General features: G+C 39.4%; 1 protein-coding gene across 9 annotated transcripts in view; it reads right to left on the minus strand.

Annotated features, from left to right (window-relative positions):
• usp9 (ubiquitin specific peptidase 9) overlaps positions 1-11,735 on the minus strand; it is a 41,457-nt gene extending 29,722 nt beyond the window's left edge. For all 9 annotated transcript variants that reach the window (XM_074658607.1, XM_074658608.1, XM_074658605.1 and 6 more), the window contains exons 1-8: positions 11,499-11,735; positions 8,108-8,256; positions 7,528-7,607; positions 5,077-5,189; positions 3,197-3,415; positions 780-895; positions 390-641; positions 31-166 (exon numbers count right to left, since the gene is read on the minus strand). In XM_074658607.1, the coding sequence (XP_074514708.1) occupies positions 31-166; positions 390-641; positions 780-895; positions 3,197-3,415; positions 5,077-5,189; positions 7,528-7,607; positions 8,108-8,256; positions 11,499-11,600 (1,167 nt within the window). In that variant the 5' untranslated portion in view covers positions 11,601-11,735. The remainder of the gene's footprint in view (positions 1-30; positions 167-389; positions 642-779; positions 896-3,196; positions 3,416-5,076; positions 5,190-7,527; positions 7,608-8,107; positions 8,257-11,498) is intronic.
• Positions 11,736-20,554: the final 8,819 nt, after the last annotated feature.

Genomic DNA, 20,554 nt, shown 5'->3' on the forward strand with positions numbered 1-20,554 from the left:
CACAGTACAAAAGTTAAGAGCTGAGCTTACCGCCATGCGCTCTGCAGTCAGCCACTCCTCCTCTTCAGGGTTATGTCGATGAGTGTAGTAGGACACACTGGAGATCACCTTGTTGACTTCATTTAGTGCATTCATTTTGCCGTTAAAAGAAGAAATTTGCAATAACCTGGTGATAAAAATTGAGAATTTATTCAATTAGCATCAAATGATAGTATTTGTGTATGATGATAATTATAAAATAATAACATTAAATAATTAATAACAAAATGCTTACTCCGATAATAAGAACTGACATAATACTTTCGATATTTTTGTTTCTTTGTCTGATAATCCATAAATAAAATCAATCAATCAATCAATAAATAAAGACATGATCTTTTGATACTCACCTAAGAATCATTTTTAATCTAAAAATCTCTAAATTCTTCACGGTCTCCTCCTGCCCTGGTACACGAGAAGCCAGATTCTTCAGAGACTTGATTATCATGGACAGTGCGTCGTTTTTGGCTTCATTCTTGGCCTCTTTCTTCAGCTCCTCATCTGTGAGGTTCTCTAGAAACTGGGGAACCATCTCGATGACTGGAAGGAAGTACTTCTTTACCGTGTGCAATGTGAGGAACTCGTAACACTGGCCGAAAGGCCTGTAACATAGAGGACACAAAATCAGGCTCACACAAACTTGTAAGAACATCAGCATTACACGGAGAGCACATTAAATGTTAAGGAAAGGAAACATCGACATGCTGTAAAATATTGTTTTCATTGAACAACAGCCTTACTTGATAAGTGCAGCGATGATCTGGACGTTCAGTGCTTGGCCGCTCATGAAGCGATCGTGCAACATTTGAAACCCGTTTAACGTGCCAAACTTGTTTATTAAGTCCACCAACCAGCCCTGTGTTGAAAAAAAGAGAAAAATAGCCATTATATAGCAGCAACTCTATGAATTACTGTCCTATTTTCTTTGCAAACTTGTGGGCCTGTAAAGCTTTTTGAGATGATGTGATTCGAGGTTCTAGCTAGCTAGATACACATGAACTTGAATTAGCCACAGCCTTGAGCCTTGGGCTACGGTTAGCTGAAAGCTAAACTATAAAGAGAGATGGAGAGACAATGTTGCTAATAATTTAGCCTACTGCTAACCGTATCCGTGAGCTGGCAGCAGCAGTGAGCCCTTGGCTACGGTTAGCGAAACAGCAACATTTTCTCTCCATCTCTGAAAATCTTCACCGATAGGTATGTGTTTTATTGCATTAATTATCAGACTCTCTTTTTGAGAAGTCCGTCTTCTTTTTTTAGGTTGCTTTGCGGTCTAGGCAGTTGTCGCCATTTCTTGAATAGCAACTTTCCGTGCCAGATATTCCGCCGTTGAATCCGGTTTTCACCATCTGAAGAGACGTGCACGCACAGCTGCATTTGTAGAACAGCCAATAGGAACACCCTTTCTCTGAAATGACTTGTGATTGGCCAAAGTCTCCTTTCACAGGCTAGATTTTATGAAGCCTGAAAACAGACTCAAGAGGTGCAGAATTCTAATTTTCTCTCAGACCACTTAAATTACAATATGCTTAAAGGTTATTACAGAATTTTTCCCAATGATGCAAAAAAAACTGCTTACCCCAGCTTTAATGTCCTAAACAAAATTAACACATTCCTTATTGTTTTCCTTACAACTAAGTTCACAATTACAAGCTTGAAAAACATTATTTTCGGGCATTATTTTCTCCTTGACTTTCATTTGAAAAAGAGATCCAGAAAGAGCTCCAAAGCACTGAGGAAGACACACAGAGAAAAAGAGATCCAAAGCATCGCGGAAGAGACACAGAGAAAAAGAGATCCAAAGCATTGAGGAAGAGACACAGAGAACGAGATCCAAAGCATTGAGGAAGAGACACAGAGAATGAGATCCAAAGCATTGAGGAAGAGACACAGAGAACGAGATCCAAAGCATTGAGGAAGAGACACAGAGAACAAGATCCAAAGCATTGAGGAAGACACACGGAGAAAGAGCTCCAAAGCATTGAGGAGGAGACACAGAACAAGATCCAAAGCATTGAGGAAGAGACACAGAGAACGAGATCCAAAGCATTGCGGAAGACATACGGAGAAAGAGCTCCAAAGCATTGAGGAAGACACACAGAGAACGAGATCCAAAGCATTGAGGAAGAGACACAGAGAACGAGATCCAAAGCATTGAGGAAGAGACACAGAGAAATAGATCCAAAGCATTGAGGAAGACACACAAAGAACGAGATCCAAAGCATTAAAGAAGAGACACAGAGAACGAGATCCAAAGCATTGAGGAAGAGACACAGAGAACGAGATCCAAAGCATTAAGGAAGAGACACAGAGAACGAGATCCAAAGCATTAAGGAAGAGACACAGAGAACGAGATCCAAAGCATTGAGGAAGAGACACGGAGAAAGAGCTCCAAAGCATTGAGGAAGAGACACAGTAATAGAGGAGGACTGGGAGAGACTTCAAACAGCTTTACCGGACGAGAAATTTTACCGCTGCTTTTTAGACAATAAATAACTTTAAGCTAAAAAAAACACACAAAATAGTAGCAAAATCTGACTTAATAGTTGCACAGTGGTACCCTAAGTAGTCCTGGGCCCCCTGCCAACAGAAGCAGACAGGCAAGCAGTGCTGCAGTACTGTTCATACTGACCCCGTGCCCACGCTGTATTCATCACTTTTCACAGTTAAATTCCTATTCTCTGGTGTATCCACCTTCTCTTTTATACAATCTGCATTCTGACACAAGCACTAAGTGTCCTATAGACTGTAAGTTCCATATTTTTTCATTATCAGGGTACTCCAGAGAGGGTTTCTCTTTGTTTCATAAGGGCCCTTAGGGTCACTCCATGGATTCTGTCTGGGAGGAAGAAAGATAGGCCGACTGTTCTCTGGAGGAAGAGAACAGGTTGTTTCCTGCATGACAGTTCGTTGTGGAACCGACAATTATTTTAAATTTTATACACGCCTAAACATCATGCACAATCTAAACTGTTAAAAGTGTGCTGTAGACAACCATCTGATCACAGCAACAGTCCGTTTTAAGAAAAGTTAAAACCTGGCCAGTTGAAAGAATGAGGATAAAAGAGTCTATGATGAACCTCATAAAACTTGTTGAACATTACATTAACATAGGTACAGTTTTCATGTTTGGTCAACTGTTGCAGTGGTAATTCACCTTTGGAGAGCGTGGGTCTGGTGGTCGGGCGAAGAGCTCATCATCGGCCAGCTGTGCTCCAGCGGGGACAGTCTCAGAGGGCCGTGTGCCATTGTAGATGTGGAACTTGCAGTGGGGGTTGGTGGCCATGGCCAGTAGCTCCAGTAGAGGGAACCAGTCCTGAGAGAGCTTAGCCACACACAGCTCCACCAACCGGTGTGTGTTATTGATGATACACCTCTGTGAAACAAGGGTTGTGGGGAGAAAAAAAAAACAGTGACATATTAACAATTAGACTATGAGAGACAGAGAAAGAAAGCAAGCGTGGGCAAGGAAGAGAATTTCAAGTCCAACTAGAGTATGCATTGTGTGAACAATACGAGTTAGCAAGATAACGTTAGCACAGTAGCATGAAACTAATGTTCGAATCTTGTCTGTTATTGTAGACTTTTATCTCCTGGATCTACTCTTCTGCAGCCCTTAAAGTTCAATTCAGAGGCCCTGTATGTTGTAAACAGGTTAGGAAAGGATGGAAGCTCTGCTGAAAATATGTTACCACGGTATAATCTTCCTTATAATGCAATAGATATGTGTCACCGTATGTTTTTTCCACAAATAAATATAAAGAGATCAGCCACATGCCATGACCTAAAACATAGACATATTAGGGCTGTACCCAAATAAGAATTTACAAATAAGTCAAATCTGATTCAACAGTGTGGATCAACTCTTCAAATGATTATGTGCTATTAGTTTTGTGTTTTTGTTTTTAAAAACTAAATGTTATAACTTATACGTTAACATTAATACACTGCACCTGGAAATATGAGAAATACTACATTATTCATGGATTCTACCCAGTCACCCTGCAGTAGAGCCTTGATAGAGCAACTGCCACAGTCTTAACTCCTAAAATAGACGACCTGTAAAGTCGACTGTTTTTACCCACATTTTAGTGCATCTTACATCATCAACATGTCTGGTGTGAAAACTTCAGATTTTCACATATACAAATAAAAAGTGGGGCTGCTAATCATATCCTTAATAAAATGACAATCCAATGCCCCTTCTGCATGGCTACCGACTGATTCACAGATCTGAAGGAGCCAGATATCAGTAATCAATAAGGGATTGACTCAAAGCATTCCAAAAAAGCTTTCGGAGATCAGTAAAGTTGTGTACAAGACTCTGGTTGCATTCCAAACATTTTTGAGTGCAATGACAATAATCAGAGCAGCTGTGGATCATAAAAATTAAATGTTTCCTGTTTGATGATCTAAATAAAGGTTGTGGATTATTTATTTTTTTAAATGTAGTCAACATTATTTAAAGGGAGACAGGAAAAACAAAGACATTTTTGCTCCTTTACATCCTTGTCTGTTTCACAGTTTTATCATGAAAAGGTTCCAGAGATCAATCTCATTAATACAACACAGCAGCCAGCCTCAGCTACTTCTAACAAACAGATCATTGATTGATCACTGCTGGCGTTGCCTCTTTCCCTTAGCTCTAAGAAAACCAAACAGAAAACTCAATTTACAGGCAAGACCCAGGTCTGAACAATGCATGCATCCAATGAGATAAGGGCAAAAACATCAAAGAATAAATACAGCTATGGTGACTGTGCTGAGTCCTACCACCTGACAATAATACAGATTTTTGTCAACCAGTAAAAAGTAGTTCTGTGGGAACTGAAAGCGAGCTCAAATTCCAAAGATGGTTATCCTTTACCCCTTGAGCAGCCATATTTTCTTTCATAAAAACTGAAGTTCAGTTTATTATGTGTATAATGGGTTGATTATTTTTATTTGAAAAAATAAATAAAAATCAATCATTGATTCTTTGGCTTAAAGAAGCTATTTTATCAAGTATCAAAATATAAAGCAATAATGAAAACTCACATGAATCTCAAATTTCCAGCCACTGACTGCCTCGTCTGTCAGGATCTTTGTGAAGGAGATGGTCAAACCATCTCGGAAAAACCTCTGACATGCCTCACACTTCACATCCAGTCCTGCAAGGAAAGACATCCCTCATAAATAATATTCATAGAAAATATGCTACAAAATGAAATGAAAGACACTACTGAACATGAAGAGCATGAAGGAGGTACAAGGCCTGATGCAGGCTCTCTGCAGATATAAGATAGTTATATTCAATTATCTTTAATATATTTTAAAGAGTAAAGATAAGGACATTAAAGACAAGATTTTGGACATTCTTAAAAGTTGAAGTTAGCAAATAGCCCAGGTAGGGGCTATTCTGCTGTGGTTTTAAAATCGGGGCTACTGTTTGAGCCCCGTTCAGACAACACAACAAAGAGGAATATCTGGACTTTGACCTCAATCTTGCTACCAAACATATATTGACAAGATATTTTTGGATTATTGAGTCGATTCAGAGAGCATTTAATATTTTCAAGAATATTTTTTCAACAGCCTGAATGTAACAGGAAGGGTAGTCATATAGTTCAGACACTGACCTGAAGAATGTCATTTGTTGACAAAATATTCATTCTTGTAACATAATAACCTAATTAGTGCAGATAGCGTAAAAGTAAAGGTCGTGTGTATTTGGTCCAGTACAGAAATGGCTTTAGAAGTGTAACGTTCAGTCGATTCATTTATTGTTGACAGAAAATTCAGTTTTCATCTGCTGCTTTTTCTGATTTATTTCATTGTAAATTGATCATTCACCCATAATGAAAATAACAGACAAAAATCACGACAGAAAATGAATCACCAACTATATTTATAATCTACTAATCGTTTAAGAAATTTATCAAGCACAATGGGTAAAACTTTTGTTGGTTCCAGTTTCTAAAATGTGAAGATTTATTGCTTTTCTGTTTTAGTTTATTTTAAATTACATATTTTTATTTGATGTGTTAAACTACTTTAGATCAAACTATAAATGCTACTTGAAAAAGACACATTGGGCTCTGGGAACGTGTGGTGGGCTGTTATTCACTATTTTTCTGAGATTCTATTATATCTACTATAATCAACATTAAATGGCTGAAAACATATTCAACAGATTAATTCAAATTGAAAATAACCGTAAGTAGTAGGGGTTTGACGATTCACTCAGCTCATGATACGATACGATACGATACGATACGATACGATACGATACGATACGATACGATACGATACGATACGATACGATACTGGGTTCACGATCTCGATACTATATTATAACAATTTTAACAAAACTTGAATGATGAAAATATATGAATGAAAAATTTGCCTTTTATTCAAAAGACACAAAATGCAAAACAATGCTGTTGTTTGCTCTATAGTTCCATTTTCTATGTTATCAGTCCTTCCTCCTGTCCCGTCTCCTCCATCAGTCAGTATCAGTCCTTCCTCCTGTCCTCTCTCCTCCATTAGTCAGTAACAGTCCTTCCTCATGTCCTCTGCTGATGTCACTCACTGCTGAAGGTAACGTTAGGGCTGGTGGGGGGGGGGGGGGGGGCTTTGTCTCAGCCAGCTGATCAGTTTACCAGTAAGATACATGACAAACTAACCTAAACAGTTAGACTACACAGCCTACTGCCAGCTTTAGTTTCAGTCTTGTGTAGCCGAGGGTTACGCTGCCCTCCCCTCACAATAAACTCCCCGGACACATACACTGAAACACGGCTTACTGGAGGGGAACTTAAGTCATTCACAACTCAACTAAATAACTTACACGTGTTAACAGTTAGGTGTCAGCCGCTGAGCTAACGCACTCTGCTTGTGTAAACAGCAGCGGTTGATAAGAGACTGCGGACAGAGCACATTGAAACGTTGCTTTCCTACATGTTTAACCGTTTCATTGTGTTTATGCTTGTTGAACAGGTGTAATAACGTATCTTGGCTTTACAGTTGCAAAGTTTTATTGCACTTAATTAGTTGTAACCTCGTCTCCACCGCGGCCTCTCTGATCAGCTGTTCATTGACTGCGCTGTGTATGTTGATGTGTGTGGAGCTCCGACACAGAGCAGCAAGGCCTATGAAAGGAGGCTGGGTCACAGGCGGACATGGCTCTTGGGGTAAGGGGTATGACATATGCGCAGTGTAACTGAAGATGCGGACGTATGTACGTAGTACCTATTATGCCCTGATATCGCGATTCAGTTTTTCGTCTCGACGATGCTTATCGTCACGTTTTTATATCCCGATATTTCGTGGCACGATATTTCATCACACCCGTAGTTAGTAGTAGCAGCCTTATTCTCTACACTTAAATTGAATTTGCGATTAATAATAATCTGTACTGAATGATTGGCCTTTAAAAGCAGTAACTGTCGGATGTGAATGCCAGAAAGCATCTCTATAGACCCAAAAAATGATTCTGTATATTCCTACCTTTTTTACTCAGGTCAATAGCAGCTTCCAAGAGGACTTCTAACTCTCCTTTTGGCAAAACTGGAACGACCCAACGAGGCCTGGCAGAAAGAAAAAAAACGTGAATCAACAAAAGGCATACAAAGTCAATGGAAAGACAAGTAGATGCAGATCATGGTTCACCATGAACCTGAGCTCAACTTGAAAATGTTTTCACTTGAGACAAAAATTTGCGTTCATCACCAACTGTACGAAAAAATAGTCAGGAAAAAAAAGAGACATCTGCAATAAAATAACTGAAACAACTGAAGTGCTGCCAGGTAAGTTTTGAAATTGTTGCAATTCATAGTTATCAGTCCACACATGAACAAGATCTGTGGGTATTTTTAGTATCTACTGCTAATGATCATATAATCAGTATTTTGTCAGCTTGTCACGATTAAATACAGACTGAAATTTTAGGAAGTCCCACTTTACGAGAAAATCTGCAGTGAAACCCCTATGGTACCCGATGAGCGGGTCCACGTTCCATTTGTATCTCGTGTGTTGATTTAGGGGTGATGACAGAGGATGCAGCCTGTGTCGACATGTGAGTAAATACCTGTTGATCATATCATCCAGCTTGGCTAGGTCAGTGTGAGGGAAGGCGGGCTCCTCCTCTTCCAGCTGAGGGGGGCCATCCCCCTGACCCCCCTGCTCATCTGGTGGGCTCACTGGAGAGTTCTCATTAGATGAGTTAGGAGATGATGTCTAGAAAAATCACAGACAATCAAAATCATACAATGCTTATTGATCTCTATAGATGTATCACATAAGCAAAATCAGACACTAGGTCACACAGATGACCAGATTCAATCCTTCAGAATTCTTACACAAATATAAAGCATTTGTGCATCCTTTTTTTGCAATATGGATACATTGTCAGAAAAATAATAACACCTGCTAAATGTAATTTAATTGAAACACCTGCACAATGTAATTCAATAGAGAAGACTAAAAGTCTATCGTGATGATAGAGTTCAGGGTCTGAAATTAGCACCCATCACCCGTCAAATGCGGGTAAATTGTTGTAAAAAATTGTCAGGCTATTCACTACTTCAGCGGAAAAGGAAAACGCACAAAAGAAAGTCCTGTTTAGTAAGATTAGCATATGATTGGATAGAGCTACACATTTGAAAGTTGCTCGCAACTGCTATATAAAAGCAAGGCTATTGGCTGTAGAACCTTATTTGTTATTTTGTTTTGATTGACAGTCGAAGTTCACCGAATTCTAACCAATAATAATCAATAAAAAGACAAACACACACGTACATGCATACACGCCCACTCGTTAATGTATCATCTTTAATCGCTCACGTATCAGTTTCTGCTGAAGGAATAGCTCAGAGCGTAGCGAGTTTGTGGTCAGAGCAGAGAAGAAATTACTAGCAGTTGTCAAGTGGTAGTAAATGTACAGTGTGAGTTTCAGTTTGTCCATGAATAAACAACGCAGCTCCTCAAGACCCAAGTAAAGCTCCTGTGTCTTGCTTCAAAACATTAAAACAGTGGGTGAATTTTGTTTTTGTTGTCCCAGACTAAATATTCTTTGTTTGATTTGAAATGTATTGATAGTAGGGATGTAAAAGTTAACATGTTAATAAAGCAATAACATAAAGTGGTTTTAACGCCACAAATGTATTTAACGCATTAACGCGATCAATCTTTCAGAGGTTGTGGAGAGCTCAGTTTTAAAGCTAGAACCATACCAACCATGTCATTCAGGCTAAATAACGCTCTAAACTTGCGCTAAATTTTGTCTAAGAAAAGCCGTCTTGGCCATTTTCAAAGGGGTCCCGTAACTTCTGACCTCAAGATATGTGAATGAAAATGGGTTCTATGGGTACCCACGAGTCTCCCCTTGACAGACATGCCCACTTTATGATAATCACATGCAGTTTGGGGCAAATCAAAGTCAAGTCAGCACACTGACAGCTGTTGTTGCCTGTTGGGCTCGAGTTTGCCATGTTATGATTTGAGCATATTTTTATGCTAAATGCAGTACCTGTGAGGGTTTCTGGACAATATTTGTCATTTTTGTTGTTAATGGATTTCCAATAATAAATATATATATACTTTTGCATAAAGCAAGCATATTTGCCAACTCCCATGTTGATAAGAAAAAATACTTGTCAAACAGGGTGAGATAGGGGGGGGATTCCTGGCTCGATGTCGTAGTAACATGGCATGTGTATTGAACTACCAGGACGCCTCAAAGCAATCCGTTTTGATTTTGTGTCTATTAACATATGGATGATGAAATATGACTTAGCCATAAATAAATAAAGGAGAACCAACAGCTTAATTTTAGAGGTGTGAAGAAATGCTGAAATAGTGGCAAAGCAACCATTTTTTTTTTAAGACAAAGCAGCTTTGCATGTTAGCTCACTGACACTCACTGTCATATCATTAACTGAAACTGCAGGCTGCCATTTATCTAATTTGTGTGCTCGTCTGGTCACTCGCTAACAAGGTTATGCAATTTGTAGTGTTTTAATGGAGCACAATGGGGCATTTTTGATCATTGGTGTATTCGGAGAACCCAAACAAAGGATCAGAAATGGGCCTGACTTTATGAAGCTGATACCAATCCATCAAAAAAGAAAAAAGAAAGCCTGACTGGGCCCCAAGCTCAATGCACCAGTCTGCCTCACTACATCCCTTGAAGAATTTTTTGAATTTTACTAATGGCTGTTTTCTTACATAAATTAATCCAAATCTGTGGCAAATTGAACAGACCGCAAAACATATTTAGAATTTCAGTAAAGCTGCTGCAAATTCAGTCATTTTTGGTTGAAATATTTCTTTAAAAAAGAGCAAGATCCAGATGGAACTGACTTGACCTCCAAAGCAAGTGAGAGTGGAACTTTAATTGGTGTTATATACACCAGTTTCTATAGTGCCATATACCAATGGAAAGGCAAGGCCCAATTCTTGTATGGGGTAGGGTTTCTATTGTTCTGGTCACTAAGTGTACATGCGTGTAGGCATAAAGAAGCAGGTGTCTCTCCTGAAAGGCCTTTAAACAAAGCCATTCAAGTCATTATACTCATAGTATTTGGCATACAGAGAAATGCTCTTTTCATCCTTATCTATCCAGAGGAAACAAAAACTGAGGGCTGACATCATGCCATGGTTGTGTTAAAGTATAAATGTGTTAGTATGTGGGTGTATCTGTGTTACGGTGCGTTAAAATAGACATTTTTGGAAGGAAGAGTGTTTGAGAACCAAAGGCAACAACGTGCATCCACAAATGTGCATTTAAGCACCAATGTGACCATTCCCGTCTTTATTTCTTACCTAATCTAACGAGTGTGTATGAACATCAGTCGGGGTGTGAGCAGCTGTGTATGAGAGAGTAAAAGAGGGATACACATAGTCTAGGGAGATGCATAACTGAGAAATATGAAATGTGGGGGTGTGTGGTGAAGGCTCCTTCTGCTTGGCTGACCTACATAGGCAGCTTGCCTCTCACGTCTCACCACGGCTCATCTCTAACCAACACAGGCCTGCACATGCACACGCACAAAGACACACACACACACACACACACACACATCCTTTATCCATCACTCAGGAGGCTCTGTTCATTGATGCCTCGCCTTCACTCTCTTTCTCCCTCTTTTCCGCTCCCTCCTCCCCTCCCCTTTTCGTCCCCTTGGGCATCTGTGTGTGGTTTAGGTACGAGCAATATCTGTTAAAAAAAACCTGTGCTGCAGTGTCTGGACTAACAAAAAGAAAGATATCAAAACACACTCTGTCCCTTCTCCCTTCACAGGTTAACATAAATACATGTGTCTACCGTCGGAAAGGAAGTAATTTAAAACAAATATAAGGCCACGGATTTGAATGATATTGGTAGTCAGCCAAAGGGAGACAAGAGCAAAAATATTCAACAAATACGACAAAATATGGTAGGTGTAGTGAAAGACAGTGAGGAAAGCGATGATGCTGACCTGGTTCTGTGGCAGTGGGGGTTGGCTTTGAGCATCAGGTGCCTGGCCCTGGCCCTGACTGTCATTGCCCCCCACCGGAGAGCCACGCGTGGTGGCAGTCATGCTCGCCACAGGGCAGATCTTGGCAATCTTGGCCTCTTAGGGAGCGCTGGCCAGGAGGGAAATCACAGCCACCTCAGCTGTAGAGCAGAGGGAAGAGAGCCCGAACACACGAGAGAGGGACACAAGCACCTGGAGGTCTGGATGTGCCGCTGAGACCATTGCATAACCTGGAACAGGAAAAAGGGGTAAAGGTCAGAATTATCAGCAGGCTGGTTAAATTGTAATACACACACACAAAATACACAAGGTGGTTATAATCTTGTACTGTGGAAATGACCATCTGCATCTACTTGTTCTAAACTGGGCTGTGCTTGGTTGTTAACCACTATTTCCTCGCAAGCTACCTCAAAAAAGTTCTGTGTTCAGTGACCAGCTAGATGTGTTATGAATCACTGATTTAAATTAGATTAAGAATATCCAGCACCAATCATTAATGATTTGTTCATGACTCAATATAACTAAATAACACCTAACAAAGTCAGGAACCACATCATCTTACATTTACAGTTCTAGATAGGTCTTCCTCAATTACTAGAGAAGCTTCAAAGGTCAATTACTAACAGACATATTTTCATCTCTTTTAGACACCAAGTAAATTTGCCAACCAGGAGGCAACACTGCAGTGGCCGGTGTCGGAACTCGCTACTAGCCCACCTGACCTTACAATAATAATATCAATGATAAACAGTATTATAAATAATAATATCAAACTCTGATACACCCCAAAAGTAATCCTACAAATGCCTTGTTTCATTTTAACTCCGAAATTCTGTTGCATCTTGCTAAAACAGGTCCCTAAACACTCGCTATGAATAAGTAGCCAGAGGATACAGTCTGCCTGAATCCATCTCAAGTCCCACCACAGTTGACAGCACCTTCTCAAATGTGTACAAGGGCAGACATGAACATACAGCCTCAGGTGTGTATGGTGGCGATAAGGTAACCATGATGAATTGTGAAGTGAAAACACTGTTTTGCACTTACTTTACTAGTTTTTCTGACGGGCACATTGAAATGCGACGGACTTCTGTTTATTGCAACCTGGGTCTTATTTGGATGTTTTGTCCATTATTTATTATTGATTATAATAAAATTGTATTCTCACCATGTTAATTGCTGAGATCTGGGAACATGGTGACATTGCTAAAAAATACAGTCTGAAAGGGTAAGAACCCTGAGTGGTTAGACGATCAGACTGTTTCAAACAACCTGGAAGTTTGGCCAGATTATCCAACCCACTTTATTGGGAGGTAAAACTTGTACTGTCAGTATTATTTCCACACTGGAAGTTAAACCAGGAAGTTGGTCTGTAAATTGTAAAATATGTTTACCACAGAAGGTTTGGGGAATACCCTTTTCTTTCAATTTCTATTCCCAAAATGTTTGTGTTATCTGGAGGTTTCTTTAAAACCTGCATGATCAGGACGCCCCATGAGCTTTCCATATTACTGCAACTGCCAAGGTTCGAGTCCAGCCAGAGAACATTTTTGTGATATCCATGTCTCTCTCTCGCCATGTTTCTTGTCTCTCTTCACATTGTGGCTGTCAAATAAAAGGCAAAATGCCAAAAAAAAAGAATCAATAAAAAACAAACAAACAACCCTGCATGATGTCTCACTGCACATGTTCCTTGCCCAGTCTGACTACTTTTTGCAGATGTCGCAACATTCCCAGACCTCAGCAATTAACTTGAGTGAGTGCAATGTAATTATTAGTAAAGGAATGATGAACAAAACAAGGAAAAGAAGACCCAGCTTGTATGACACTGGAATATCCATTTAAATGTCAGTATGATAATCAGCAAAACCAGATGCAGCCTGCCAATGTCATACTTGGCACAGAAACTTGACTGTCTGATCAACAATAAATCTTGCAGAAAAATATATTTGATATATTTATATAATATATTTTATATAAATATATTTTATGGTAGCTTCATCCTGCATTTCAATCCAAAAGTCTCATAACTCAGCTTTCATTACAGATAACTTTCAAATACAATTTGGTTGAGTGTTTTTCATTTTTCAGCATCCATTGTTAAGAGAAGATTCAGTTTTTAAAAAGTGGCAGCCACATGTATAAAGAGATTTTGGCCAGGATAATTGTACAATGATAGAACTATAAATGAACTGCTGAAAATGTTGGGACCAATACATGAGCACACGTGTCTTCATATCAGCAGCAAATATTAATATTGTTAAAAAAAATAATAATAATAAGCTATTAGGTGTTATTTATTAGTTCCTGTCTCTTACAATGTCCAAGACTGGCCATTGGACAACAATCAAAACCACTATCTTTAAAAATCAAGTGGAATGCCGTACACAAATAAGGCAAATGCAACACCACACCTTTGCCTTCCAGTCATTCAAATTATCCTTTGGTTGGTCCAGAGTTAGTGCTGTTTTTAATTTATTTTACAATTGAAGGTGGTAAACGCTTATATCAGGTTTACAGACTGGCAATGAAGCCAGAATCCTCTTCTACAGCGATTCCTGTGATTAAATCAATACAGTGCAGGGCATCCTAACCTGAAGAGAACATGACTTCGGTTTCTAGACAAAATATAAAAATTTCAAGACATGCCCTATGCTGTAACAGCTGAAAGCTTTAGTGAAGTTGACAATCACACTATGTCTAAGAGGACAGGTGTCCATGAGTCATTATGATGTCAAGTTCACTTATTTTCTAAAAGCCCATGCCTGCTGAATCTTCTGCCCAGAAACATCTGTATCTGCATCATGTTTGATGCACATTATGCAAAATTCTGAGATATAAATAAGACAAGCCCAAACCAGAGGGCATGAACATCACCATAACTGCTGTTGTTCTGCCCTCCTGGAGAGGAATGACTGGTTATCAGTGCTGGAAAATTACTTTTTTTGTCCACCTGCCACTCCATTGATTACCATTGTTTTTTTAGCTGGCAAGTGAAGCAAATCTAGCAGCCACTTGCATATTTTACCAGCATTTGGTAAACCAGCTGGTGGCTGTTGCTAATTTCCAACCCTGGTTGTTACGGCTAAAAACAACGGTCTGTCTTACAAACATGTGCCTTACAAGCTAACATGGGAGTACTAAAAGTGGCTGATTTGACTTTTGGTAACCACACATCTAATTAGAGAGTAGCCATGAATTTCTTATCAGATATGGATTGGGTGATACAAATAGTTAAAAGGTTTGTTTGGTATATCCGCTGCTAAAGAGTGTTTTCTTTAAGGGTAGTGAAACTAGATTATTTCCTATTTTACAGGTGGCCAGTGACATCTTTTTCAGCATCAGCAATTTGGGTTGCAGCTGTCATTACACAGACAGTACATTTACATTGCACTCATTATTGTAGGCAGGAGTGTCTTTTGGCTTGCTGAGAACGAAAATGTCATATCATGTATCGAAAGCTGCCATCAGTGAAACCACTCAGTAAGCTAACTATCTATACAAATGAGGGGGGGAATAAGGTGGGTTCATGACGCACAAAAAAACATAATGTTATGGTTTATCAAGTGACAAAAAGGTAACAACAGCCACCATTAAAACCAGCGCTAAGCTAGGTAACACACAAACTGCGGCCTTTTGCACTGAACCGGCTTTGCAACGTTAACATTGGTTATTAAAAAAACATATTTTATGAACGGAGGAGAAATCGGTCATGTAACAATATGTGTGTGTTACCTTGGGAATATCTTCACAATCACACAGCCCAGGTGCACATACTAAAGCACACTGTGACATTACGTAACTATCAATACAAACTAGCAACGTCAACACCCGTTTAACAGCTGCTGGTTTAGTTAGTTAACGTTAACGTAGCTGCGGCAACTCTCGTTAAGTTAGCTGTGCAAGGCGATGATCCGCCCAGACACAGCCGAGCAGAGGGACGGCCTTGTCTTGTCGTCCACAGCCCGTAAAGGCCTCATTTGTCGACCGGGGCCTGACATTAAACTCACCCAGCAAACCTTTAGCTACATAATGCACAATCTTACACATTAGTATAGTTATTAACCAAAAATCATCATCGATGTAACATCACTTTCCCCCCCGAGCAGGTTATTACTGAACCAACCATGGTTACTGTAGTAACGCCATTTAGAATGCTAACGAGCTAGCATGCTAACCATCTAGATAAACAGTTAACGTTAGCTTAGCTGTTAGCTTAGTGAAAGGTGCATTTAGCTAACTCCTATTTTTTGACACTTTACTTGCTGATATGACTCGACAACTAGCTAACTAGTTCCCCCATGTATAAAACAAACCTTTAACAATTTAGCTTAACGTCACTTTTCATCATTTTCAGCGTGAAGTGAACCTATCTGTCTGTCTGCCTTTAGATAACGTTAACTATGTTAGTGACAGGAGGAGCCCGTCTATTTCCTGAAACGTCCTGACCTGTATAGTTATAACCTATAACGTCAGCTTTAAAACACACTGCTAAATCACATTTTGTGACACAACATGTTACTAGCAAATGTGTATTTTTGACATAATGCACTATTAATGATAAACACACATTGTGAGTGGAGGATAAGCAAATAGCAGTAGTAAACATGAGACGTTTAAACACAGTCAGTAGACAGTGTCTGGTAGCTTAGCTTAGCTTCAGTGTATCAAAAGCTACTCTTATAACACCATGAATTGCAGTTTGACACTATCAAATATCCAATAAGCAAAAGCTAGTGGAGATAAAACCTCCATTAACTGACTAACAGAAGCAACCATAATGCAGTAATGTTACCTTGCATCAGCCAGCAGCTGATACGCTAATATACTAGCTCGTAGCTAACAATCACCGAGCTAGTTCAGCTAACAACTCACCAGGAATTTGATATGACTTCCCTCCTTCTCTCTCTATTCACAGGCTACGGGTCCAGCCTTTTGAACGGATGGTGTTGTCGTATATTACATAAACGTGGCCTATAATCAGACCCAAAACCCTTGTTACTAGAAAGATCCGATTCCTACGTTTTCTCCTCCTCTGCTTCTGGGTGTTTTTCCTGCGTCACCGGCCCCTCTAACTCTCTATCTCTAGTCCGGTTTCTGGGGCTTGTCACTTCGGTCCCGGCAGCAGCGGCAGCAGCAGCAGCAGTCACTCACACACAACTTGAATCATTTCAACATGGCGGAAGCGCAGTACGGACACACAAATGCCGCTCAGCTCAGTTAAAAACAGGCCAGACGACTATGACTGTGTGTGTGTGTGAACTCATCCAACAGTCGGCGGTGTCTGTGAGCCAGTTTTGCACCACAACGGAGAGAGACTAGCGCAGCAAACACAACACCCGCTGAATGGAAAGGGCATAAAAAAAACCTCTCTATTCTGTGATAAGTGACTCCGGCTCCAGTGAGGATGATGTGCAATCCGTAGTTTGATTAAAACCAGGAGAAAACTGAGCAACCTGGCGCACTTGACTATATCGCCTCCTATCGCACGGGGTGGTCATACATGAATAGGTAATCATTAAAAACACATTTAATAAAACCTCTGTATAAAAGTTCAATCAATTATTGGCCTGTCCTGTCTGTCTTAAAACATAGATAGATAGATAGATAGATAGATGGATGGATGGATGGATGGATGGATGGATGGATAGATAGATAGATAGATAGATGGATGGATGGATGGATGGATGGATGGATGGATGGATAGATAGATAGATAGATAGATAGATAGATAGATAGATAGATAGATAGATAGATAGATAGATAGATAGATAGATAGATGATAGATGGATGGATAGATGGATGGATAGATAGATAGATAGATAGATAGATAGATAGATAGATAGATAGATAGATAGATAGATGATAGATGGATGGATGGATGGATGGATAGATAGATAGATAGATAGATAGATAGATAGATGATAGATGGATGGATAGATGGATGGATAGATAGATAGATAGATAGATAGATAGATAGATAGATAGATAGATGTCATGACGTTCATACTAGATAGATAGATAGATAGATAGATCGATAGATAGATAGTAACTTTATTGATCCCGAGGGAAATTCAAGTTTCCAGCATCACAGTTCCATAATGCAAAACATGTCAGTAAAAAGGCAGTAAAAAAAGTTAGTAGTGCAAAGTACAAAGTACAAAACAAATACCAGATATAAAAATACAAAGAGATGAAGAAAACTGTTACAACTGAATATAGTGCAGAGTAACAGCTGTGATACACGACTATTAAAAAAAGTGAATATAGTGCAGAAGAGACTGTTAAAAATGAGTATAGTGCATTGTTATCTGTCCTGCAGACCGTCCTCCTTTGTCCACCACCCACCCCCAATAAAACCTCTATATAAAAGTTAAATCAATTAGGTAATTGGTAACGTTTTCATTAAAAACAAATTTAACATATACATATACATATGCTTGGAGGTGACCTGATGTTAAGAAGGATGCATGTGTGTGCCCATGTAAATGATATTACTATATATTTGCGCTCCCCCCCTTTTTATTTTCTATTAACTTATTTGTTGATTTAATTTATTATTACTCTCGTATTTTTGTATTATTGTTTTTTTTTGTTATGTGTGTTTTTTTTTTTTTTAACTCTATTCTTTCTTTTTATCATTATTATTATTATTATTATTATTTCTTTTCTTAATTTTATTTCAATTTTGAATGTTGAAGTTGTTTTCTCTAGTGTACTTAATGAGTTTGTCTATAAGCTCATCTACTTAAAAATTGGTTTATAAACTATTGTGATTACGAACTGTAAATTGCATATATGAAAACAACCTTGAAAAAAGTGAAAAAAATAAAGTATAAAAAAAATAAAAACAAATTTAATAAAACCTCTATAAAAAAAGTTCAATCAATTTTTGGCAGACGATCACTTTTTGGCACGACTCCTGTCAAGGACAGGTTCAAGTCTTGTCTGTCTTAAAACATGTGCCCATATGAACATAGAAACAGGTTTATCTTGCTGTAATCATTCCTCTTGCTCATACTGGCCATTAAGAGATTCTTTCCTAAAGTGATTGCATCACTCTGTGCAAAAATACATTCCACAGTTTATATGAGGCTTCAGCTGCCGAGTTAGATAAGTAGGCCTCAGTGCATATCTTCCAAAGTTACAGTGTTTTTAGTAAAAAAATGACCCTGTTATTGTTTCTCCCAGTGCAGCTCAACAGGGAAACATTGTCTGTGGATACACAAAGAGGCAATTTTATACAAAAAAAGACTGTTAAGTCTGAATACTGTATACACTTAAAGGGACTGTTTGTAACTTTTTACACGTATAAATCACCTGGGTCGGTGTCCCGTTCACGCTCGCATATGCGCATATATGCATGCTCGCCTATGCGCGGCTCACCTATGCGCGGCTCACCGCAAAGTTATATCTAGTGAAGCCCGTCTGCCAAACAGTGTTGGCCACGGTCGGAGGACGCGGGGGAGACCGTAGCTTTGGTCTCCAAGGCCGGAGTCTCTGCTGTACTCTGCTCCTCTGCCTGCCTGCTTGCCTTCACTCAGCTCGCTCCACCTCACGTGCATGCGCGCACACTACACACTGCAGAAGACTTCGTAGCTCTGAGAATATCTAGTGAATGTAGAGTGGACGTGCAGAAATAAATGCTGCAGCTCCTCCAGACCAACAGAGGTTCTCCGTGTCTTGTGAAGTGACGGGGCTCCGCAGCAAGAAACGTTATCGTCTCTGACCGGGTGTCGGTGTCTCCCCTGCTCCCTCCGACCGCGGTCAGGAGGCTGAAGCAGGAAAAGCCAGCACTAGGATCAGCATTGATTCATGGAGAGACCTTCGTCTGGTCAGCTAACATTACTGCCAAGCAGGTGAAATATAGAGTGATATTGTGGTTTTAGCTGACGTGTGTCGCCTCATTGTTTTGAGCGATGCTCGTTCATGTGTATTTAGAGCGAGCAAGCACGAGCCCGATGCTGACTTTTGTTGACTTAACGGCCTCAGGTGTTGCTGTTAACAAGCATTTCTGATTCTTACATGCAGTCCCTTTAATTTCCAGACAAACAGACTAATAAAACCTCATTCAGATAACCATTAGAATATAATTTTGCACAGATTTTGTCCTCCATCACTTACATACTAAAGGAATCTTTTAATGGCCATGAACAGGAAGAATGATTACATCAAGCAAAACCTGTTTCATTCATGATTGTTTTAAGACACAAAGGCAAAAAGGAGCTGCATTATTTATAAAATTATTTTAAATGGTATTTTATTTAACTTTTAATAAACAGACATTTGCCCCTATTAACCCCATGCTCCTCCACAAGTTTGCACATTGTGTACGTTACTCATGGAATATTTCATAGCCCTAAATTTGTTGTGTGGTAATTTGATTAAACACAAATTGGTTTAACTCATGTAAGCACAATAGAGCTGCAATAATGAAGGCCTTACCACTACATTTTGACAGAGGGCCTTATAATCAGACACTTAAGCAGGACCCAATATCATGTCAGTTGATATTGCATTTTGTAGTGGTACACATTACCATATTCCTCACAGTTATTGTATAGTAAGATATCAATTGCCAAGCAGTGAACTTGTGTTTATTTAGAGACATTTGGGTATGGGGCCCCATGGCAGTTTCCTGCTTTGCCCAGGTATAATTCAGCCATGGTTCTGGCAAGGGTCATGTGGTTTCATTAGGTTTGTCAGGTATTTGTTCACAGGTATCTACACTCTCTGTTACCACATGTAATAAAAGGGGAACAAATCTGACATACACATCCTTAAACGAGACACCAAACTCCTAATCAATGCACAGTTAAGAATCAACGCCTTCAATGACAAATTAGAGGGATTTTGCAAAGGTGGTATTAACTACAGGGCTTTTGTACTGATTTTATTACAATGCATAGGGGTTTCAATTTTTCTATATACTCTACTTTATTGCAGCTTCAAGCAGGTGGCAGGAATTAGGGCATGAAGGGGCACATTAATAACCAGCTCACTGGCAGCATTGAGGG

Source organism: Sebastes fasciatus, chromosome 14 (genome assembly GCF_043250625.1).
Source record: "Sebastes fasciatus isolate fSebFas1 chromosome 14, fSebFas1.pri, whole genome shotgun sequence".
Taxonomy (NCBI): domain Eukaryota; kingdom Metazoa; phylum Chordata; class Actinopteri; order Perciformes; family Sebastidae; genus Sebastes; species Sebastes fasciatus.